Here is a 25,000-nt window from a genome sequence, read left to right as displayed (position 1 = left end):
GATTTGTCCATTGTTGTAAGGCCCTTGTGTGAGTGATCCATAATGACCAGCGATCAAAAGGAGATCCAACACAATGACAAGTATTCACAAGTAGAGCCAGCACAATGACAAGAAATCACAAGTAGATTCAATACAATGACCAAGTAATCACAAGTAGGTCCAATATAATGACCAGTAATCACAAGTAGATCCAACACAATTACAAGTGATCACAAGAAGATTCAATACAATGACCAGAAATCACAAGTAGATCCAATACATTGACCAGCAATCACAAGTAGATCCAACGTAATAAACTGTGTCTTAGACATCTGAGGAGTCCTAAAGTCAAGAAGTAGACCACAATGAGGCAGAGGGCTGGGGTGGGCTGGAGTGAGTTTACCATCTGCTGTCAAAAACTGTGAAAATGCCATCAGACCTATAACAGCTCGTTCATACCAGGTGCATGGTGTGTGCATGGCACGGCTGCATTATCTGGTCATTTTAATTTTGGTGCCCATGTTCAAAAGTTCGAGCTTTCACACTGCCTCCTTGAGACGTGTGTCTCAGGCACTGCAACAACAAGACATTCAATCATTAATTCAACCTTTATTTATTCTCGGAAGTTCATTGAGGGTAGTCCTCATTTCCAATGATAAGATGTTATGATAGCCAGTTAGAGAATAGCAGCTGTGGCTATAAGAGGCCACAAGCAACCATGACGCAGTTGTGCCCGAGGAGACAGAATGCACACTTCTATCTACATCTGGTGAGAATGAGGCTTGAGGATGCTGGACTTTAGGCTATGGCTGACAGATTCAGCTAGAGTCACATACTAGCAGTACACTGTAGTCCATTTTGATTCACGTGAAGAAGTAAAAAAATCCTTCATTTTCATGAATTACTGAATCACTTCTTGGAATCCTGACAGCGGGTGGAATCAGGTTGCGTTTGGACTCCTCACCCCCTCTATGCTCTCCAAAAGTTCTGAATGCAAATCCAGTGGAGACGAGCCAGCAGGAAAACCACTCCAGCAATCATCATCATCAGCTTCACGAGCCGGACAGACTGCATGTGCACCATGGAGAGCCGCCAAGTTTATGACAGCAGAGTGGGATTCACCAGCACCCCCAGCGTCTGAGATCTGAGATGACCTACGAGATGTCCTCAGAGCTGCTTCTCAGAGAAGGGCTTATGAGAGGAGTGGGAGAAAAAAACTCAAGTTGTGAGTCGTGAGTGCTTCACTGGTGATACTTCTACAGGTCTCAAGCAGACTCTTGTCCACTTAGCCAGTGACTAAAGGCTATAACGTCCCCTCTGTGATTATGGTGTTTGAATGTAATGCACACATTAGCATCTGCTCTGACCTTCTACATTTTCCCCAGATAATCAGAAGTAGTTAAAATTGAGAGAGGAGGAGATATTCAGGCTCTGATTGAGAGCCTGAACATAACAATACTGACCTCAGTGTTGCTGATGCCAATTTTAAAGTAACTTTCTGGTGTGCTATGACAACAATAATCAATTTCAGCTAATTTCCACAGACAAGGGATGTAGGGTTTAGACTTATACTGTGCAACACATTATGTAAAATCCAAACTTTGTCCAAGGACTTGTCAGACTCGGATAATCCTTAGGCGTTGCAGATGGAAGGTAGCATTGACCATGCCTGTCTTGCATGCCAAAAGAAAAAGCTTGATTGAGAAGCAGAATGCATCACTTCTGCCCAGCTAAATACAAATAACTAAGACCCATCATGCCCACACAACAACACATAATCATGATCACGGTCTTATCATGAAGTAAGACCAAATACAAACGTAACCTGATGCAATACCTATTTGTGCTTGAATAGATCTTGGGTATTAAGAACTAGCAAGCACATAAAACAGCACGCTATGCAAACAAGCAAATCCACAGCCAGAGTGCCAGCGACTGCGCTCGCCGCAGTGACACACGTGGCATGGGGAATGCTAATAGCTGGCGGCGGCCTCATATCTTGTGGCACGTTCCTCCCTCTCTCTCTCTCTCTCTCTCTCTCCCTCTCTCCCTCCCTCCCCCCTCCCTCCCTCTCTCTCTCTCTCTCTCTCTCTCTGTCTGTGTTCTAGCCCAGTGCGGCATGAATGGCATTGCCGGTGCCCACACATGAAAGAGCCGCAGCCGAGGCCTGGTATCAGCTCTCGCACAGCTCATTAGCATCTCTTTAAGGGATGGGTGTGGTGGTGCTGGTGGTGGTGTTGTACTTGGTGAGAGACGGAGGGGAGTGTGTGTGTGTGTGTGTGTGTGTGGGGGGGGGGGGGGGGGGGGTGAGGGGATGGGGGCAGTTGGGTGGCTGTTTTCAGGCCAAACACTCTGAGCCATTTTCTTCATAAGACCGATGGAAATATTGGCATTTGAGTGAGGTTGGGGGGTGGGGGGGAGGCAGGGAGCGAAAAAGCTTGACGCTTTCTTCCCCCACTGAACTGTGCTGCCTTTATTGAGTTCCAACCTCATCAACACATAAATCCCCTCTGCCGAGCACAGCTGGGGCTGTGGACAGCCGTGGTCTGACACGCCATTTCTGTCCGACATGAAAGGCTCAGCTCTGATTGAAACAATGGGCCGTGGAGAGGCAGTGGTTTGAGGGAGCTTTTTTCCTTTTCTTCCTCCGCTTAGGGTCAAACACATTATGCATTTTTGAGGGAAAAAAAAAAAATTTTTTGTTTGTTTGTTTGTTTTTGGTCAAAAGTAGACTCAGCAACACCAAACAACGTTGATGGTCAAAGACTTCAAAAAAAGAGAAAAGTCGACAAAGAGTTGGAACCAAACAGTGTGCAACACAAACAACTTGCGTATTAGTCATAGAGCCTCACTCCAGTCAAATATCATTCACTACCTGTTTTGACATCCTTTTTACAGGCTCCAGATTCTCCATTTCTGTATCCATGCAAAGAGTGCTGGTGCGTCAGAATTGTGTGCGTCACAGCAAAAGTACTGACAGAAACAGTTTGTCATGTCTAGCGTGACAAGCTGTGGTTGGGACAATCCGCTTACTGGAGACATGGCTCACAGATTCCTCCGGCCTGTGCCTTGTCCATCAGAGCCAAGGGGCTCTGATTCCAGCCTGCTTCAGTCTCTATACTGTCATGCCACAACTTCTGCTTCACTGGCCACTAATCTCTTACCAAGAGATTTGAAAGTTTGACAGCGTCATTAATTTGCCAATCACAGCAGCAAAGAGAGGGTGGAGGGAAAGGAAAGGAGGGGGATCTGAGGATCTCTGATTCTACGCCATGCTGTTTGATCTCTGATATATTAGTTAGGGAGCAAAGGAAAATACAAAATTCATCAAAGATAAAAGAGAAAAATCAAGTGGTCGAAGGATAAAGAAAGAACTAAATTTCAAATGAAGTTGGAGAATAGGAAATGTCATACTGGAGTTTTGAGTGGCAGCATAAAAAATAGCTTACATCTCCTCCATACAAGATGACACTGCAAACAGCATTAGTATGTTTCAGCATTCAGGCAGTAGGGGGGGAAAAACATGAAACAACATATTTGAAACACTGACTATGTTTACTCTCAGTGCAAACCACTTGTCTGATATCAGTCCAACCATGACGGAATCAGACTAAACTCTGCTAGATTAACACTTGCAGGTTGAATTTGGTCACACCCATTTTAACTGTAAGACAAAAATGTGTGATTAGATCTCACCAGAAACACAATCAGGGTTTCTATCGCATTTCTGTTGCTCTTCCTATAAGACAACGCATTGTTGTCTCGTCAAATATGTCAGTTTACATTGACTATTTAAACAACTGTGTATAGACATCTTAGTTTGGTCTAGTTTCTTGGTTGAACTTGTGACCTTAACAAAGCTATTGCATCCATGCAAACATACTGCCTTTACAGAGGCTAAGAGAGTACGACAATAAACACATCATTCTTCCATTCTAGTGTGAGGTAAAGGAGGAGCAGTTGCAGAGGGAAGCCCCATCACTTTGGTCCGAAAAAGAGCCAGTGCAAATAGCTCAAAATATCTACAAAGGACAACACAGAAGAATACCGCTGCATCTTTTGAATCCTTTTAAATCTTTTGAATGAGCTGTTGTTTTAAGGCGAACTACAGAGCATCTGATGGTGGAATGTCTGTATAAAGAACCAGCCAGGGTCGAAGGAGAGAGAGGCCTCCAGTGTGGACCGCCAACACCACCATCGCCCATTATCCCTTTCATCTTCACACAGTACCCATGCAGGGGGTTGAGCCTGAGGGGTGGTAACTACCCCCCCCCCCCCACCCCCCTTTCAACTGCCCCCACAACAGGAAAAAAAAGAGAAAAACAAACAGCAGCTTCAGGTTCAGGGAGAGAAGAAAAAAAAACATCCATTCCAGACTTGATCCTTGAGAATCTGATTCAGACTGCTTCCCTTTGTGTGTGTTCAATAATAACTGCAGAAACTAAAGACGGCAATCAATAAAAAGCTCCGCACTGCCCGGAACAACGGCTGGAAACAGATATCACAGCTGTAGCTCCAGAAACACTATCCCACAATGGCCGATGTCTGCATAGTCAGGGAGAAAGGAAAACAAGGTCACGGATAAAACAAATGGAGCCGCTTTGGCCAGCGCAGCGATAGCGGGAAAGACGGTGCTTGCTAAACCAGAGGGGCGCAGGTATGTTTTGGTCCGTCCTCGGCCCAGAGAACAAAGAGGAGCACTGTCCTGTCACGTGCAACAGCTGAGCTCCTTGGCTCCGGGTGCGAGGGCCAGGCCGCCGGTCGGTGTGTGTGGAAGGAGGAGGAGGCCCGACGACGCACCCAGACAAAAACAAAAGCCTGGAGCCCCGCGAACAAAAGGGCCCTGTGCGTTTGGACGGGTGGGCACCGTGCGGCTTGCTCGCTCGCCCGCCCGCCCGCCGCCTCCTCGTCCAGCGCCATCCGCCACGGCTTGATCTCCTGCTAGGGCTAGCTGACCACATCAACGGGATGAGTCCAGAGTGACTCATCTTCAATGTGTCTGTCTGTTTATGTGTGTGTGTGTGTGTGTGTGGGTGTGTGCATGTGTGTGCATGTGTGTGCACGTGTGTGTGTGTGTGAGAGAGAGCGCTGGACATCCGCAAGCCTTGCCAGCTCTCCCTCCACAGAGCACCCTTTTTTTTCCAACATCTCCTAGCGAGAGGCCAGCGGCCAGCCTCCTTTTCCAACCCTTTTGTCCAAAGCCTTCTTTCAAGTATATAAATAAATATTGCTTGTATCAGCCGCGTCCAACTCCTCCACTGAGCACATGCAGGAGGTGGCTGGCCAGGGCTACTGACCTTTTTCCTCCCACTCGTAGCCCAGAAACCCTCTCCAGAAATCCAGCCTACTTCCACCTTTGAGCGCCTTCCTCACGCTTGACTGCAACTCCCTCCGCTTCACGGACGGGGGAGAAATTAGGTTTATGTCAGAGTGGCCAAAAGTGCACTTCTGGGCTGTCTTATCTCGCAAAGTCCAGGGCTTGGATGATTTCTGTGTCCAGGTAGGAGGCTTCAGACGTGCCCTCCCCTTTGGCCTCACAAACTCCATCTCAGCTGTCAGACTCAGTTTGAGGTGCATCAAGGCAGACAGAGGCTCTGATCTGGCTCCATCAAAATATGATGAAACTGGTTTCAATCCTGGTGTTTTGATACGGCCTTGACTTTTAAAATGTGCTTGGTATGGGCTGTACGTTCTGCTCTCTCTTCTTCTTTCTCCCTATACCCTATATATATATATATAGGGTATATACACACACACACACACACACACACACACACACACACACACACACACACACAAACACACACAAACACACACAAACACACACACACACACACACATAGGTAGCGCCTTCTTTTTTTACCAACACATAGAATGGATGATCACTGCCTTGTTTTGAATGTGGGTTTGAGTCAAAAGGAATTCCTTGCCTTTTGAAGCTAAATAACAGAATCAGAAATTATTCCATGCAGCATTCCGTGTTGTGCAGTGATGGACAGGGCAACCTCTCACGTTGGGTCCGTGTGGGAGGGAAAAGCTTCCCGCCGCAGTGCTTCCTGCACTTTTCACCCTCATGGAGCGAGGGGGTGTTAAGGGTCAGTGGTTGATTGACTGCAATCACATCATCAAATCCCAGCTGAAATCCACAGTAGCCAAACCACAGACAGAGCTCCCAGGAGAGAAGGCAAGTTGCTCATTCGTGTTTCTCCAGACGTGATGGGAGGACTGGACGTTGTGATCGTGGCAGGCCGACATGGACTCCTGTTGTTCAGCCGCTTCAAATGCGCTGGACAGAGCGAACAAGCCAGTCTGTAGGATTTAGTAGAGATTTTATCCAACTTATAAGTCGGAAACAGCAAAACCTTCATCTTTTACTTTTACTTATGGAAAGCAACTGTACTGAAGGGGCAGACATTTTAAAAAGCGGTTCTATGTATTTAAACAGCTTGCTTCATTTTTAGCAATTAATAACCACTTATGTTACAACATAGCACCAGTTATGTAATCAGTATATACTCAGAAATACAAATCGCTCTACACAATGCCTAACTGGATCCTAATACATCCACGATGGTGGCAGGAGGTGATGGTTGACCTGCTTTAGGGTATGTGCTACCTGACACGTGTATACCCCATGGTGGTATACAGGAGCTACCGCGGCTAGCCTTGCTTCTCAAGCAAAGCACCAGCGGACACCTTCCCCGCTATGCCGACAATTTACATTCCATTTGGGGTTTGAAGAGTCAAATCCACCCACAGTTGGGGGCTAGCCTGTCAAGCGGCTTCCCACTGAGATCCCACCAGCAGCCAGACTGAATGCGATTCCAGTGGAGGTGACATGAAAAGGGGATTTGGTGAAACAGGCGATGGAGTGACAGAAGAGAGACGGAGCAAGAGTGATCTAAATTGATATTCTGTTTTTTTTCTTTCTTTTTTTTTGCAAAATTGGGACAGTTGTTATTCATCGCTGTATACGGCGGAAGGGCTTGCGGCTGGAGCAGCGTACTAACTAGCGATGAAGCTGCGGCAGGCGACGACTACCTGCAGAGCGGAGAGCTTATCCAGCCGAGTCCGGCAGTCCCGGTGCCCAACATGCCGATCCCCAGCGCTGGAGCGTCCGGGTGTGGGCACACGGCTCAGCCCCTGCCCCTGCCCCTTGCTCCTGCCCCAGCCCAACAACGGGGGCCAAAGAAAGGAGAAATGCAACCCAGGGAGGGGAATAAAAGGCCAGAATTGCTCGGCGCTCGCTCTGCTGTGGTAACCTGCCGTTTTCCGCATCTGGGGCTTTTCAGCTCTAGCGCTATACCCCACCGAGACAAAATCAAATGCGAGGGAAGATTTTTAAAAGAAAAAGAAGAAAAAAGATACGAAAAAAGTTTCCACTGTTAAGAATTTCTTTGACGCGAAATTAACGCGCGGTAAAGAAATAGCGCTTTTTGTTTCCGTGAGGAAAAAAAGTTCTTAAAAATCGTTTTTAATTCGAATATAAGAAAATAACTCAAAACACTCAACGTGTGATAATTAATTTTCAGAGCGTTCAAAAAGGTACGACATCTAAAAAATACAAATATTGTTACCGAAAAAAAAAAAAAAAAAGTCGTCAAAACGAAAGAAGCGTTCAGCTGTCGCGATCCCCTACCTGTCCGTCGCGCTTCCTCCATTCCTGTGAGCTGCGTTCGTACTGGGTCACGGCGGCCCGTGCCTGCTCCTCCAGACCCTGGATCTCCCGCTGGTGCTCCTGGACCAAGCTGTCCTTCTCGGCATTATGCTGCTGGAGGACGTGCGTCCTCTCCTGCTCGTGCTGCAGTCTCAGCTCCACCATCTGATTGGACAACAAGGAGGCAACAAGACTTCATCAGGCAGAACATCCCTGTCGTCATGACAACTTGTCCAAAGCACAGCAGGCAAAAAAAAGTTTTTTTCCCCCTCTCTTTTATTATTTCTCCGCCTCACAACATAACAAGATCTTGATATTAAGCTTTTACATCACAATGACCTCATGCTGTTCCTCCCCTCCCCACTGTTTCTGTTCATGGTGACTGTACGCTTCTCCCTCTCGCTAGCAGCTGTCCACTCACCATTCCTGCCATCCTAAAAGACCAGGATGGACTAGGCCAGCTAAGAGGGGCGCACAAGTCGTCCCTCCCACTTCTGATATGAAGCTGTTCAGCTGGAATAGTGGAAAATATTCGCTACTACATATTTTACCCCACTGGAGGAAAACATGTAACTTTAATGGCAACGGCATTAAATATGATACAATAAACGGCAAAATAGGTCAACGTTTGCTATACCTGAAATATCTAAGAGATATCAAAATGCTTCAAAATACAGATACTTCAAAACACACACTTGACTTCCACGATTTAGCGTAACGGAGATCTATCTTTCTCTACTCAAAAATAACTTGAACAAACATCCATACTTTTTGCGATTCATATGCATGAAAATGACATTTCAATGAACGTAAACTTTGAAATACAAAAACATACAGAAAGATACAAGAAAAAAAAAAAACTATGTACCGCTACCTCTACTACCTAACTACACTGTAATCCACAAAAGCGATCGTAAAATGAACAAAAAGAGCAAGAAAAAGAGAAAGAAGATGAAAAACAGAAACACAGAAATGAACAAACAAAAGGCGAAAGAAAAAGAGTTTGTCCTTCTCTCCCGCTGTCTTTCTGCCTGCTGTGCTCCGCGCTCTCTCAGGGCTGGTGATGAGATCGAGCCATAGCCGTTTTCCCAGGGCTCCCACTCCCCGCCGCTGCCCCCTCAGTCGCCCCCTCTTTGCAGGCAGGGTACGCTGACCTCCACCGGTCCCCCAAACCACCACCACCACCACCACCCCCCTACCACACCCCCCCCCCCCCCCCCCCCCCACCAGCCGGCTCGGCAGGGCCCGGTCCTCTGCCACTTTGATGCTAATCCCCCTACAATGCTCGTGGTGGCACCCTACCTGGGCCTGACAGCGAGAGGCTGCTCTGGTGGCTATTCAGAGCAGGTGGTGAATAGGGAGGTCCTGTAGGAAGCCAGACATACCCCAGAGAGATGCAAGGGAAGGCCATGAAGGGAACGCTGGCCAAAAATATGCCGAGGAGGCATGCTTTTCCCCCTTTCCCACCCTTCAAGTTTGATGGCAGACGCGCCGAGATCTGAAATCGGAGGGTTTTCTTCACGTCGGAGATTGCCGGAAACAAAAAAAAGGAAATGTGTGCACGAGTAAAAACAAATTATCCAGGTTAGGACGGCCATTAGGCAAAGCTAGCACTCTCTGAATGTTGCCAATGCAGCAGGTTAGGAAAGCCTGGCCCTAGCCGTAACGGTCTTAAAGCTGTACGAGAGCATTTCTATTGGTCACGCTCGCGTGCTGCTCCGGACTGACCAAAGGAAGCGCGTGCGAACACAGAGAACCGTAATAATGACACTTCAAGCAGTCAGCGGTGATTTGCGAGCAGATCGACTAACTCCACCCACTTTTTATGACAGCCGTTTACAAATTTGAGTTAATCAATTTCTGGACTTGTCTTCGCAGTACTCTACTTGAGTCTTGGCGACAGTGCGGACAGCTAACCAAGCTAGCTCAAGTTAGCCACAAGCGATTTCTCTGCCCCCACCTATCAATTCCCACGAAGCCGCTCATCTCTCAGAAAGACCTTAAGCGTAACTTACGTGATCACATTCCCATAGTGCCGTGATTTCTTTTTAAAAAAATGATCACTATTGGTGTATGTGAGGGGGGGGGGGGGGGGGGTGGCAGAACAGATCACCATTAATGCAGATTGACACTGGAAAGAAGGGATGCTGTAGAGAGAGAGAGAGAGACAGAGAGAGAGAGAGAGGAGAGCAATGGAAACAGCATGAGTTCGGTGGCGTCAGAGCAACACCAGTAGAGAGGGCTTATGGGGTGGCGGACATCTTAAAGCGACAGGGCTGCAATGTTAATGTCAGTGCTGGGCTGGGATACAATCATCACAGAGGGAGGGAGCACAGACCAGTGAGTGAAAGCGAGAAAAAGACAGAGAGAAAGACAGAGCAGGGATGAAAGAATGAGAAAAAAAATGAGCAGAAGGAGAGGGGCAGCATGAACTCAGCAGGGGTGAGGGCGTGTGTGTGTGTGTGTGTGTGTGTGTGTGTGTCTAGAGAGGGAGCGGGAGGTTCGTTTGAGGTCTTTTTCTCTGCTTCTTAAAGTACAGGAGGGATGACGGGCTCTTTTGTGTGAGTGTGAGTGAACTAAGAGCCATGAGAGGGACAGGGAGGGAGTCTGAGCAATGTGTGTGAGAGAGAGAAAGAGAGAGAGAAAGAAAGAAAGAGAGAGAGAAAGAAAGAAAGAAAGAGAGGGAGAGAGTTTGGACCCTCGGTTGGATATCTGCATGTTCTAATGCTGACTGGGCCTGAGCCTCACCCCCCTCATTTCTGCCGGTGACCTTTGACCTCTCTTCAGAGTGAAAAGAGCCGGGAGGCCTGGCATGATGTCACAGTGGCAGCAGGGTCACTAGGCAACAAGCTGCTCATTTAAAGCCTGGTCTCCGGGTGACCCTGGCGATGATGTCTGGCTCATGACCCCTTTGTGTCCAGAAGAACGGCCGAACCTGACCTTCTGGTAGACTTCGCTTCCACTCTTGTGGAAGACACAAAACAAATCTTTTATTTAATTCTTTATCTGGAGTTCTGCACCCTGTGTTCTTCATTGTAATGGTGGATTTCAATGGGTACTCAAAAAATGACTTACACAGCCCCTTTGATCAATGTATGTGCCGAGATACAAAGACACTGTTCATTTTTTTTCAAAGACACTGCTCGTTTTCAGCACTACCAACTAATATAACAGCGAAATTGAAAATGTCTTCATGGAGTGATCAGAAAACTTTCCCTTCCATTGAATTGAGTGAACTGACTGAAACATCAAGGTGACGTCTGGAAATGCTTACTTGTACTACTTTTATGCATGTATACACACTGGGCTTGTCAAGCAGATAGCCCTATACTGTATGTATGGCTATTATAACTCTGGCCACTTGCTAATGTTGTCTATCTATTCTGTTTATCAGCTCTGGATCAGGCAGACAATCGCCATTAGCTAACGGTTCACGGCCCTTGGGTAACAATGACTGAACAACGCTCAACATGCCGGTCAATTAGCTGCGCCATCTTTATGGATCCATGTTGCACAGGTTTATTGGCTCAAAAGCCCAGTGAAGACTTAAGACTTTTACAGTTCAACATCAGCAAATGTTTGCCAAATTCACCCATTAGCATAGCAGGCAGTTAGTGTTGATAAAAAACAAGTCTGCTGTCTTCTAGCTATCTATATGTTTAACATTGTTGCATTTAAATCAACCTTAGAACTGCTTCTACTTCAGGGTCTACAACACAGCTGTTGTGAGACACTTGGTTGCTGACCGGGATATTATGATGCCTCCATCATGAATGGGGAAATAAATTATGAATATGCTTGTCCGTTATTACGCCTTCTTATCTGTAAACAAACTATGTGTGGCTGAAAATCCAGTCCAAGGACAGAAAAACAATTTGAAAACTTAATTTGCACTCGGTTGGCAGAATTATCCACTCGGCAAACTGATCTGCCACGCTGCCTACGTTATTATCGCAATCCATTAGCATCCAGATGGATGAAAACTACACTCAATCTAATCCTTCAAAAGAATTTGCCACAATCCTCATGGCTGGTGTCTTTCATCCTTTGCAAAATGGGTGGGGTGGCTATGAATGTGGAACGGAAAGCTATGATGCATTTGGAGGCAAATATTACAGAAACAATGTGTGTTGTTGTGCTGTTGTGTAGTGTATTATCTGCAATAATGACACCCTGTCATTTAAACTTTTATTATTTAAACTTACTCTACATTTTATGGACAACTCGTAGCCCAATGGATATCACCAACGAGGCCTAGATAGAGATCTCAGGTTATGTGTCCATTTCTATGGATGACAACTGAACAAATGAGCATCGCTCCATACAAATTGGCTTTTCCTTTCTAGAGAATATGCAGGATTGTCACAGACTGTACCTTCCTTGAGAACAGACTGAATAGTAATTAAGAGGCTCTGTGGGTAGAGGCGCTTTCTCCTGCCTTATCGGATGGATCAGTTGACGGGCATTTCAACGGTTTAATTGAAGTCAACACAAAAGAGAATGATTCTTTATCAACCAGAGGGATTTAAATTGAACAAAATGACTTTTTAGATTTCCAATCAGTAGGAAGCGATGGACAGGCGATATGATGCCATCAAATGAGAATTACTATCCATATGATTATGTGGCTGGCCAATCCTATATCCTTATGGGCACACAATCAGAGATAATTGGCCGTATCCACCTCACAGATGTGAGGCACTGAAATCAGACTGCTGTGTGCTCTCAAACACTTGTCTCCATTACTAAAGATCGCAGTTGTCTTACAGTTGTCACACTCTGAGAAAAAAGGGGCGATGTGCATATACAAGTGACTATAGCAGCACGGGGCAGGAAAACCTGTCAAACAGACGGACAGACGGACATACGGGTATGCAGGTGTACAGATGCTCTACTGACCTGCTGTTCATGTCGCTGCTTGAGCTCCTCCAGCTGATAGCCGAACTCTTTGGCCTGCTTCTCCCGCACTGCTTTGGACTGGTTCAGATCAGCCTCCACCTTCTCCATCTAAAAAGAGGAAAGGGAAATCCATTATTCACTAATAACTCAAACACCCACAAAGACATCACACCCAATCAATATGTGCACTCATCACGTTGTGCTGCACACTTTGAATGCGATAGCGTATAATGACGTGTTTACAGACCTTACCTAATGCCATCCTGATTCTAATCTCCAGCCAAATGAGGTCAGGGCGACCATAGTTCTGTTTTTAACTTAAAATGGCTTCAAACTCATTTGGATGACACACAGACTTATGATAGTTGAGGCTACAGTATGTCAATAATGAAGCACGCTGGGGAACGCCTATTGGTATTGCACTATGAATGTTTGTTGTTCTGAAAAGGAAACGTGACCCTTTTCTTCAGTACTACTGTAGGGTACGTTGGGTACCCCCTTAGCGCTAGATGGGCACGCAGTACGTTGACAATGCCTACACTGTTCTACTTTAATTCATAAAATGTGTTTTTGTGGGCCTGAATCACAAGAAGTGTCTCATTAATAATAACTGCTTCATCATCCAGGAAATGGGACTCATTTTGTTGGAGCAAATGAAAGGAAATAACGTGGATTACAAACTAGTGAACTACTACACTAATGAAAATAGCACAATACTGATCTGTCTTTTCCAGCTACAACACAGTTTGGTTGTACCTCACTTGAGTCCAGGTTTTCAGTACATTCCATCAGTGGCAAAGCAACAGCAGGTGAAAACTTAAAAGAGAAATAAACAGAGTGAGAGAGAGAGAGAGAGAATGAGCCGATGAAGTAGGTGGAAGAGTGAAAGGTGGATGAAGTGAAGAAGTTGAGGAAAGAGTGTAGGAGGCAAGTACAAGAGAGTGCAAATGAGAGAGTGAGTGTGCGTTAATGATATAGGAAGCATCGTGCAAGCTCCTGTGATGAGCGGCAACCCTCCAGAAGGTCAGAGAGGATGGATACCCCTGACCACCTACCCACAGGCATGTTTATGAGCCAGAGAGGAGATCTGTCAGAGACAGAGGGAGACAGAGGGAGTCAGAATGAGCTAAATAAATGAGCGAGGAAAAGACAATGAGAGACTAAGACAGATATATATATATATGAGGGGGGGGGGGGGGCAAGAGAGAGAAAATGAGAGTGAGAGAGAGCGAGAGAGCGAGAGAGAGAGAGAAAGAGCGGCAGAGTTGGCAGCACATCCCACACAGGCCAGTGAGAGTTAATGATGGCGGCTCTCGACTGAAGAGCTTGTTGTGATTGCACCACGGTTGAAAGGCGAACCATTATTGACTGAGAGGAGGCGAGAGAAAAAAAAAAACCCTGACTATCAACAGGCTTGTTGAAATGCACGATGAGCGAGGTCAAAACCCTCCTCTTACAAGAGTGTGAGTTCACTCACTCCAACAACTCCTCATCCCAACTTTTGTCAAACCACATTATTACAGTACACTTCCTATGGACTGCACTGTGATGGTCATATTGATTTGCCCGCATATGACAAAAGCTATGAATGTATAAATTGATACATGGTAGCACAAATTTGCGAAAAGAATGACCCCAAACCCACAAAACATGCCTCTAATTAGGTTACAAATCAACTGTGCAGGAACTTCTGCAAGAATAACATACAGCGTCTTATGTAAGCAGTCTCGCAGTGCTCTTGATTGTAACAAAGGTTTATGGGTTTCTAATGAGAACAGGTCATACTTTGTGTGAACGCGGAGCGAGAAGCCAGCGCGTAACTGTGCACCCATGTTCCCGCTGTCTCTCAGGGCTACGCACAGGGAGAAAGAGAGGGGGAATCAGAGAGAGGTGGGAGGAGAGAGACGAAGAGGAAGAGGGGAATGGAAGAAAGGGAGGAGGAGGAGAGAAAGACAGAAATAAGGGGACAGGAGGAGGAGAGGAAGTGGGGAAAAGAGGGATGAAGATGAAAAGAGAGATGGTGGGGGGGGGGGGGGGGGTGAGGGTTGAGGAGGAGGAGGAGGAGAAAAGAGGAGGAGGAGGGAGAGGAAGGAATCTCCTTCCCGTCTCAGTGGCGCCTTGTGTCGCCGGGGCTGGTAGCATCTGTGTGCGGGATGTGAGTCACACGCTAACACACACGCTAACACACACACACACACACACACACACACACACAGTAGTGATGGGGCCTGCAGTCATCTGCTCCGTCTTTGGATCAAAGGCTGTGCATTTGCTGCGCTGTTCTGCTCTCTAGAGTGAGGTGGCAGGCTGAGGAGTGTATGTGTGTGTGTTTGTGTGTGTGTGTGTGTGTGTTTCTCTGTGTGCAAGTGTGCGTGCATGTGTGGAGGGAATGTCAGAGAGAATATTGGGAATATGTGTCTGTGCAGAGTATTGTGCGGTGAATAACGGGCATGCCTTCAGCCAAACACACCAGTGGGAGAAACGTAAACGCATCCCATATCTGCTGCTCTTCCAGCCACACCGGCCCCCCATCTCTCTCCCCGAGTCCACGGCGCTTTTCCGAGGCCGACGCGCGAACGCGCCTCTTGCGTCCTGTAGATGGCCGTGCGTCTGACAGAGGCGCGTTGTTTTCTCCGAGTCCCAGGCAGGAGCGCCTCTCTCTCCTGGCTCGACGTTTTCGCGCTGGGAAGTCTGCGAGACACGTGCGGAGGCCGCCTCTCTCTCTCTTTTCTTTTCTTTTTTTCATTTTGCTCTTAACGAGGCACCTTATTTACGACCCGTCAGTCTCTGCTGACGGCTGTAGCGGTCTGCGCAGAGCCGCGTCGCTTGGCGCGGAGCCGAAGGTTCGGTCGTCCCGGCGGGCGGGCGGTGCGTTTTCGGGGGGAAGACGACGACGCGCATTCTTCTTCTGCAGGCGAGAAGAAGCTCCGTGGAAGGAGGAGGCGCGCTGGGAGGTCAAGCGAAACAGATGTGGAGGCCCCCGGGGACGCCAAGACGAGAGTTTGGAAGCCTGTGTGCTGATGAGCGCCTTTGTGTGTGCGTGTGTTTGTGTGTGTGTGTGTGTGTGTTGAGTGTGATGAAATGCTATCCTAACGCCGCACACTTCGAGATTATGAGGGACACGCTTCTAATTTCTGCCATGTCAGCGGGTGAACATTTTTGGGAGATTTTCTGTCGAGGATGTTGGTGCCTATTGTGCAACGTGCACAGATACATATGCATGCATGAGGGGGGGCATGTACAGTAGATGTTGCAAAAAAGGCACATTTTGGATGTAGTGTCTTTGAACTGTGGGCTGAGTGAGTGAGTGAGTGAGACCTGATTTGATATGTATGTATTTGTTGACATCTGCATTTGTTTTATCCACATGTGCAGGATTGTGTACGAGTGTGTGTGTGTGTGTGTGTGTGTGTGTCGGACCTGTTGCCTCATGTCTGCGTAGGCCTTCTCCGAGCTGAGCTCCACTTGTCTCCTGAAGTGCTCCACTGCGCTCTCAGTCTGCTGGGCCTGCTGCCTCTGGGCCTCCCGCAGTCGGCTGAGCTGCTCCTCTCTCTCTCTGGAGACACACACACGCACGCACACACACACACACACACACACACACACACACACACACACACACACACACACACACACACACACACACACGCACGCACGCACGCACACGCACACGCACAAACACACACACACACACACACACACACACACACACACACACACACACACACACACACACACACACACACACACACACACACACACACACACACACACACACACCATTAGCAAAAGACACAAATAAACATGCATCAGACGAATACATGTTCACATACACATCCATAGGGGCATCTGTAGACACTAAGTGGAAAATATGCGATTGCAATTGCTCAATAGCTCACAACATGATATTTCAGGAGCTTAGCCCATGGCGAATGAAGCCAAACCTCTGTCTGCATGAGACAAATCCTAGGGGCTGTGACACACAAATAAAAACAGGAAGTAAAGAAAACAAATTACAGTCCATTTTATCGCTCCCTCCTGAACATTTCTGATCGGTCGGGGACATTTCAAGTGACAACCGTCATGCAGTACACTGCTGCCCTTAAAAAAAACAACACACACACACACACAAAAAAAACAGGCTAAAACACACAACGCAGCCCACACTGTCAACAACAAACAAATACTCCCAGTACCCCCCCAATGTGTCTATCCCTCTCTCTCTTCCTCTCTCTCTCTCTCAGTGTGTCTGACAGTGATAGGAGGGAGAGAGGAGGCAGAAAGAGCTGTCTACCCACAGACAGGTCGACAGCAGAGGGGCTCAAGACTGACAGCTCCAGAACAAAGCCCCCATCCCCACCCCCTTCCACCAAATACAAAAGAGATACCAGATTAAAAAGAAAACAAACACACACACACGCACACACACACAATAAATAAATATGTCACCCACACACTTTTGTTTGTGTAATCTGGACTCTTTTTAATTGACAGCGGGGACTCACTGCGGGCCCGCAGACAAAGCCCGGGCGAGTGAAGAACGTCCCCGCGACAAACCGACGTCCAAAGACGCCAGACAGCAAACAGCTCCGCGGATTAAAGCGTTGACACATCCCCCCCTCCATTTGGGGGAGAGAGAGAGAGAGAGAGAGGTATTTATATAAGCGTGAACGACAGGGGGGTTTTAGCTTCAAACGGCTCCTCATTACACACATCAACGTACAGAAGACAATGACGAGAGGACGGCAATGAGGCGGCTATTGTGCCGGCGACAGAAAAAACCTCCACCGGCTCTTATCGTCCTTCATCCATCCCCCTTCATGTGTGCTTGTTGTTGTTGATCATAATTATCATTAAACCGGCAGCCAAAACAATATGCAAAATAACGTGGCAAGACAGGAAAATAACAGGAAAGGAAGTAAAGCTTTAAAAAAGGAGGGAATAAGAAAGAACACTTCTCCTCCTCCCCTCTCTCCGTTTTCCTTACGCGGGCCGCCTTTCTTCTGTGTTATTTTGGTCTCTCTCATGTCTGACATAAAAACATCCCGAAATTGTTTTTTTTCTCTTTTTCTTCTTCTTCTTCTTTCACTGCAGTGTTCTGTAGTCTGTAATTATTAATCTAAAACATGAGTGCCTTTAGGGCCAAACCCTGACACAAAACCAACTCTTGGGCTCTGATGTGAAGACACACACAAAGAGAAGACAAAAGGGACAAACATTTTGCAGTGAAAAACAATGTCACAAGGAGAAAAGAGAGAGAGAAACTAGAGAAAGAGAGAGAGAAAGAGAGAAAGTGAGAGAGAGACAGAACAGCCAAAGGACAGCACTTTCGGATTCTTCCAAGTTGCAGCAAATGTTGCAGCCTTGTATTGCTCAACTTGGCAAGTCACCCACTTCATAGAAAGAGAAAGTGAGTGTGAGAGAGAGAGAGAGAGAGAGAGAGAGAGAGAGAGAGAGAGAGAGAGAGAGAGAGAGAGAGTAGAGAAGGAGGGAGAGAGAGGGCATAAATCTTTAGATTCCCATTCAGGACACCATCAGTTACTCTATTCAGTTTTTGGCAGAGAGTGCTGGATAGACAACACCAATGACCTTCCCCGTGGAATCACAGGATGTGCAGTATGCTGATAATACCACGGACCCCTCTTCTGATCTCCCAGTTACCAAGGGCAGAGAAGGAGAGGGTGTGCTTTTCTCTCTCTCTCTCCCTCTCTCTTTGTGTGTGTGTGTGTGTGTGTGTGTGTGTGTGTGTGTGTGTGTGCTTGTGTGTGTGTGTGTGGTGTCTCGGTGAAGTGGCAGTGTCTCCTTCTCTGTGTGTGTTCCTGTATGTTTGCGTGTTAGCGGTTGCGGACAGAGGAGAGATGAGATATGAGAAATGAAAGGGCTGTAGGAGAGAGGGAGACCCCAGACAGAGAGAGAGAGAGAGAGAGAGAGAGAGAGAGAGAGAGAGAGAGAGAGAGAGAGAGAGAGAGAGAGAGAGAGAGCGAGCACAACAAGGGAAGCTATGCCGCCTTGTGGGACATAGTGTGCTTTTTTTGGGGTCAGAGAAATGGATGGAGAGAAGTTGCAAATTAAAGATGGGCCTTCGCCTCAGAGGAAATCTTCCCATCCCTAAGCAGGCACAAGAGAGAACGAGAGAGAGAGAGAAAGAGCGAGAGGGAGAGAGAGAGAGAGAAACAACTTTAAGGAGAGGTTGACGGTGCTTCCGCCCAGCCACAAGCCAGACAGGAGGGTCAATTTTCCAAAATTGACGAAAACCACAAGACGCCTCGACGTAGCAGAGCAGGACTCCACTGGGGTGCTCCCTCTCTGCTTGCTTTCTCCCTCCCTCCCTCCCTCTCTCTCTTTCCCTCTCCCTCCATCCCTCTGTTGTGCTGAGACTGCTGGAGATGCACCCTTCAATGACGCAGCCCTCTCTTTGAAAAACGTCCCATTCATTTTCACGTTCCTTTTTTCTCCCTCTTTTAAATTTGCCCGAACCACACGCAACTTCCTCCTCTCCTTGGGCCGCCTGACGCACCAGCGCAGACACACACACACAGCCCCAGCACGCAGATTAGAGAACGCACAGGACTGTCTCGGGCTGTGCTGGAAGTGCCCCATGAAAGAGGACGAAAAGAGGAAGAGGACATACAGAGTATATTTAGAGTTACATCCTCTACATGAGTATGTGTGTGCGTGTGTGTGTGTGTGTGTGTGTGTGTGTGTAAAGGGGGGGTTGTTGTTGTGTAAGGCAACCAGAGTGTGGTGGAGCCTGAGCAAAATATTTACATGCTCACACACAAAAACATCTACACAAACACACACACACACACGTCCAGGAAGCAAAATTAGCACTTGTCACGCACCAACAGTGTGTCGATGTCTGTAATGGCTGGTCAATGATGGTGGTTACTTTGGTTTTCTGCCGTGCAAAATATGGTAGCAGATCTTCACTAAATACTTTAGCTGTCTGTCTCTTCGATGTGCTCGTGTTAAAAAGGCTTCACTGGATAATTTGTTGGTAATTGTAGGTTCCCCCATCATAGATTTGTCTGGTTATGTTGCTGATTGGATCATTAACAGCTACAGCAACGAAGGAGATTCATTGAAGAATTTGTTGGTATGTGTTGGTGCCCGTATCAGGGAATGGTGCTTTGTTTGGTAATAAATGTAGCTGATTGGATCATAAATGTCCACAGCAATAAAGAGAATTGACTGAATAACTCGTTAGTATTGGTGGGTGCCCGCATCAAGGGCTTGTCTGGTTGTAATTGCTGATCAGATCTTTTAACAGCTACAGCAACAAAGAGGAATGACCAAAACATTTGTTGTGAGTGGAGGGGGTGGGTCTTGGACACCAGACACGAGGGCTGTCTGTTGGTGATGCTGTTTCTTGTGTATGAAGCAGAGATGGAAATTAGCACCAGCCACCAGCCAAATGCTGGTAAAATTTCAGACACAAAGTCATATTTTAACATTGAGTGGCTGGTTAATTTGACCAGAAGTCTGCTATTGGCTGATAGATTTTCACATTTTCAAATTTTAATTTCCATCCCTGGTATGAAGGTAGCATTTTTTTCCTTTGATTCTTTGGTTGGGCATTCAGGCTACTGGCAGCCCATGCGGCGCCATGGTGGAGAGCCGCTATGGATCCTGGGTACAACATGTGGCGCATCTACAGCTGCCACCAGCCAACTGTGCATTATCGCATAGCCGCTGGATCCGCCATCAGGTTTGGCTGTTGATTGGCCACCGTAGGATATCCCCTACCTACAGCACAAGGCAGTTAACACCTCTCCTGTGTCTATGTGAAAAGATGTGAAAGTCCAGGCTATGGAGAGCCATGGGAGTTTGCACTCCCACAAGAACTCCACGGAAATCTTTAAAGCTCGGGTTCCGTCTCCCCAGGCAGCGTGAGCGTAGAGCAGCTCACTAAACTCTCCCAATACTATCACTATCATAATGAAGATCCGCTTTCAGAAAGGCCCATTTGTTAAAGGTTTAAAAAGTAAGAATTGTATGGTGATACGATAGCATTGCCTAACATAAATGATGCTTTGTATTGAGTCTCATTTCGTAAATCCATTCTACACGTGGTGCACACCGAAAGGACCATTACACAAAGCTAATTGTATACACTGATACATGCTAATTATGTTATGAAAAACACGGTTTAATCTTGGCAGGTAAAAAACGACGCCTGTTCTGTAACTTTTTTTCCCCATCTACCCACCACTTTGACTGGTAGGCCAAAAAGTTAATTGTGTTCCCTGCACACACCACACAGACTCATATGGAATGCGTGCAGATCATTGGGTTCCAGTCTGGGGCTGAGGCCAGCATTCTGTGAGCTCATCTTGATGGAATGATAACGAAGCCGGCCAACGATCAAAGGCCCTGAAAAAGGGGCTGCAAAAGAGAAAAAAAAGGAGGCAGAGAGCGAGAGGAGAGAGGAAGGGAAGAGAGAAAGAGAGCGAGAGAGAGAGAAACATAAAAAAAAAGAAAAGAGTCTTTTTCATCCCGTTCCCCAGAGAGCCTGAGCAGCCCGTGCTCTTAAAAGAGTGATTCCAGCTCTGAGGCCTGAGTGACTGACATGCAAACATGTAAGTGTTCAAAAATAACAGCAACCCAGAGCAGCAAAGAGAGGGAGAGGGAGGGAGGGGGGAGATGAAAACGCTGTGGCAGAGAGAGAGAGACAGAGAGAGAGAGAGAAAGGTGAGGAATGAAAGACAGAAAGTGATGAGCGATGAAGAGAGAGAAAGGGGGGAATTGGGGATGGGAGAAACGTGAAATAGAGGGTGGGGGTGTCTGCAGAGGCATTGAGAGTAAATGCAATTCTGACTGCTGATAAATATGTTGGCAGTCGTACTGTGCAATCTCGACTCGACTCCAGCAGACGCGGTTCTCATGGTCTCCCTCCCCAGTGGCTGGCATTAGGTTACAAAACCAGGCAATTGATTCCTACAGAGTGAATCCCACAGAGCAAGGTAGCTCCTCCCTCACTCCAGGCTGATCTTTCAATTGTCAGTTAATCAAACGTCGGCGAAGGAAAAAATCTCTTGTTACCAATCGAGATTCTCGACACAAACCATTCTGAGACTGACACACTGATGAGTCCACCAGATTCTCATTAAAAAAGGTTTACCAGGACAATGATATCTAGCATGGACACTTTTGAACCTCAAGTTGAACCTCATTTATTTACATGTGGTCTCTGGCAAGACTCTAAAAGTGCTAGTAAGCAAGCACTAAAGAGGTTTGTAGATACAACATTTCTCCAGCGTGTTGACTTTTCTAAAGGCTCCCACACACTGGCGCCGACACCAGGCATATCCTGCACACATCGGCGCCGACACTTTTGACATTCAATTAGTTAGATTCCACTGTTTTCAGAACAACCCCAAACAACACTGCCGAACCCTTCCCACCGCCGTCGCCGCTTATATATTACGGGTTAGTTCTTTTTTGTTTTTGTCAGCGCCACTCAATATAATTCAATTGTTTATCGAATGCTTGTCAGTTGAACATTTTGGATGGGCATGTTAGAGGTGTTGCCGCACTAATGTCAACGCCTATACGCAGTTGACTTGAGTTGAGTTGAGTTGAGTTTCAGTCAGCGCACTTTGCTAAAGAATAGCTATACATATTGAATCTGCTACTAAACATTGTACATGAAGTAGGCAATTCACAAATATCAAGTCAAGGCAATTGTGTATGTCATATGTATCCATTTACTAAGAATGGCAATAAATGTAATAACAATTCTTTTGTTTACCTGGATAGCTGAGTGGGAATAACTAGCTATGATTCAAGTTAAGACTTATGCCCAGGCAAGTTGACTTCCCAGGCACGTTACAAAAAAGCTGCAACAAACCAACTCCACCACCTGCAACATCCTCAGGACATAAAACAAGGGAGAAGTGCGCTTGCAACCCACTGGACCTGTTGACCCTGACAAAAGCGAAGGAAGTTCCTCTCACAAAACCCCCCCTCGCGCCCTTGCCGCTCTGCCTTGGATATATCTATGGTCCACTCAAATAAACAAAGAGGGAAAGGGAACAGACAAATACAGGGGACTGTTTCCTCCGCATTGTTGCGGCTAGATCAATGGGAGAGCTGCTGGGGCCTTCCCCAGGCTTTGCTTTCTGATGACGAATGACTTATTCCCGTCAGGCCCCCGAGAGGTGAAGGAAGCACACTCAGGGCTTCAGGCTTTGTGCTGTGCATGTGTGCATGTGTGTGTGTGTGTGTGTGTGTGTGTGTGTGTGTGGAACCTTGGGTGGGATCGTGCTCAAGGCCATGCCGAGTGACAGTGCTCGGGGAACCCCTTAAATCAAAGCTGTTTTCCCTGACACTGCACAGACCCTGGCTCCACACTGGGACACCAGACACAGCCAGACTAGGGGGTCGTCCAAGGGTCGCAATGTCTCGGTAGCATCTTTAATCGTAAGCTGCAGCGCATCTCCATCTTGACACTGTGATCAGCAACTGATGCACGTCTCGAGGCCTCCTTCTCCTTCGCCATTTTCCCCTTTAGCAATGGAAGCAAGTTTCAGCTAATTTGGTTTGATAACTTGATTTTGTGGCAAATGATCTGGATGGTCGTTGCATGTGTGCAATTTGCTAACTTGTATTTACTGGTTTCATGACGCAGGGCTCAGTACTGAAAGAGCTTTGTGAAAATGGCCCGACTGTGACTTGGCTCTGCAGCCTCCCCATCATTTCACTTCTGCGGTTGAACCGTTTGCTGATGCAAGCTAACGACTATGACTCATCCAATTAACCGAGGTGTTGAGATGATGTGGTGAGAGTCGTCTTAGCTGGAACTGGCCTGCATACTTCTCGCAGGGTTCAGAAGTGGATGGATCACATTCACATCAGTGCAGCAACCCTCTCCAGTCTGCTGTGCTCTTCCTTAATAGGTTACCGAAGCTCCTTGTGGTCACCAACTGTTTACACCTTCTCCTGTTACGTCTTTTACTGAGAAACAAATGATGATGTGTTGATGCGCTACCATCTACAGTGTTTCCATGCTGGTTACTACTGGGTTTCGCTAACAGTGGAGCTCAACTAATGTTCCTGTAGCATCAATTAGCAACTGCACTTAGCAACAGAGTTTCAAGTGAATTTGGTCTCGTCATCTAGCTATATATAACAGCTAACACTGTCATGAATGGGCAAGTTTAAGCGCCTTAACATGGGACTTCTATGGGGACTTTCTGGGAACATCAGGGAGTGGTGTATTCACTGCACATATATGCAGACGTGCACTTTTCACAAACGTCAGCAAGTTGAAGCCACATGAGAGACGGCCGGCTCAGCCGAGGAACAGATGGCAGCCAGAGAGGTCAAGAAATATACCAACACAACTGAATCCGCAAGCCATGTTCCAGCCGTGCTCCATCTTTGATGGTCACATGCAATGATGAAGGGGGAATCGCACATAGGAAGAAAAACAAAAATACTCAACAGAGCAACCAAGATATAGTCCAACCTGGTCTTACTGTAAGATGAAAATGGATCCACTCACCTATGCTCATAACTGAGATTCCCTACAGCTCTATCGAGTTTCTGTTGAAAAGAGAACAAACGAACAGAGGACCACTGGGTCTCATTTGCTGGTCATTGTGAAACTACGCTGGGTTCATTAAAAACCCTCTCGTCCATCAGAGAGCTACTTCCCGAAAACACTAACCCGTGAAGATGAGTCCATCACGCAATATCTATCACGCTAGTGGGACTTCCCAAGGCCAGTTGTTACTCGGAAATAGCAACGAATGAATGCCCTGTTGGTAGGACTGCGCCGTACTCCGCCTCAAAGCCACATCCACCTTCCAACCCAACCCCACCCTCCCCCCTGCTTCCAGCTCTTCCACCTTTACCTGCCACCACTCAGGAATGTGTGCGAGGGAGATAAGGGAGCTTCAAATGGGCACACCGCACGCGCCTTATTGATTTCCATGCCGGACCCATCTCTGCACATCAAACAAGGTCACAGTGGGTAGAAATCAAAACAGAGAGACTGGGGGGAGTTAAATACAGAGAGAGAGAGAGAGAGTGAGGGTGTGTGAGAGAGAGAGATAGGAAAAGAGAGAGACTGAGGTACAGAGAAAGGGAGCGAGAGAGTGAGTGAAAGAAAAAGGAGAGTGACAGAAGGAGAATACAAGAGAGGCAGACCAAGTGAAAGAGAGAGAACAGAGAGAGAGAGAGAGAGAGAGAGAACAGAGAGAGAGAGAGAGAGAGAGAGAGACAGTGTTCTGTTGACCAAACTGTGGGCTGGATTAGTGTGTTAGGGACCGCTGGGTTCCGCTGGGTTCCGTAGGGACAGGAGCTGCCTGATGTGAGACCCAGAACCTTTCAGCCTGCGCGCTCACCTGCCTCCTGCAGCACGGAACACGGCAGCACAGAGGAACAATGGCTTTCTCACGCAGAACAAACGCAAAGAAGGCCTTTCTTACGCAGAACAAACGCAAAGAATGCCTTTTT

At 47.1% G+C, this 25,000-nt stretch overlaps 1 protein-coding gene across 3 annotated transcripts in view; it reads right to left on the bottom strand.

Annotated features, from left to right (window-relative positions):
- The window catches only part of cep112 (centrosomal protein 112), a 110,476-nt gene that overhangs the window by 45,429 nt on the left and 40,047 nt on the right, over nucleotides 1-25,000 (bottom strand). For all 3 annotated transcript variants that reach the window (XM_062532117.1, XM_062532120.1, XM_062532119.1), the window contains exons 17-19: nucleotides 15,956-16,091; nucleotides 12,536-12,643; nucleotides 7,619-7,801 (exon numbers count right to left, since the gene is read on the bottom strand). In XM_062532117.1, coding sequence (XP_062388101.1) covers nucleotides 7,619-7,801; nucleotides 12,536-12,643; nucleotides 15,956-16,091 — 427 coding nt within the window. The remainder of the gene's footprint in view (nucleotides 1-7,618; nucleotides 7,802-12,535; nucleotides 12,644-15,955; nucleotides 16,092-25,000) is intronic.

Source organism: Sardina pilchardus, chromosome 3 (assembly GCF_963854185.1).
Source record: "Sardina pilchardus chromosome 3, fSarPil1.1, whole genome shotgun sequence".
Taxonomy (NCBI): domain Eukaryota; kingdom Metazoa; phylum Chordata; class Actinopteri; order Clupeiformes; family Clupeidae; genus Sardina; species Sardina pilchardus.
This window is presented reverse-complemented; position numbering and strand designations above follow the sequence as displayed.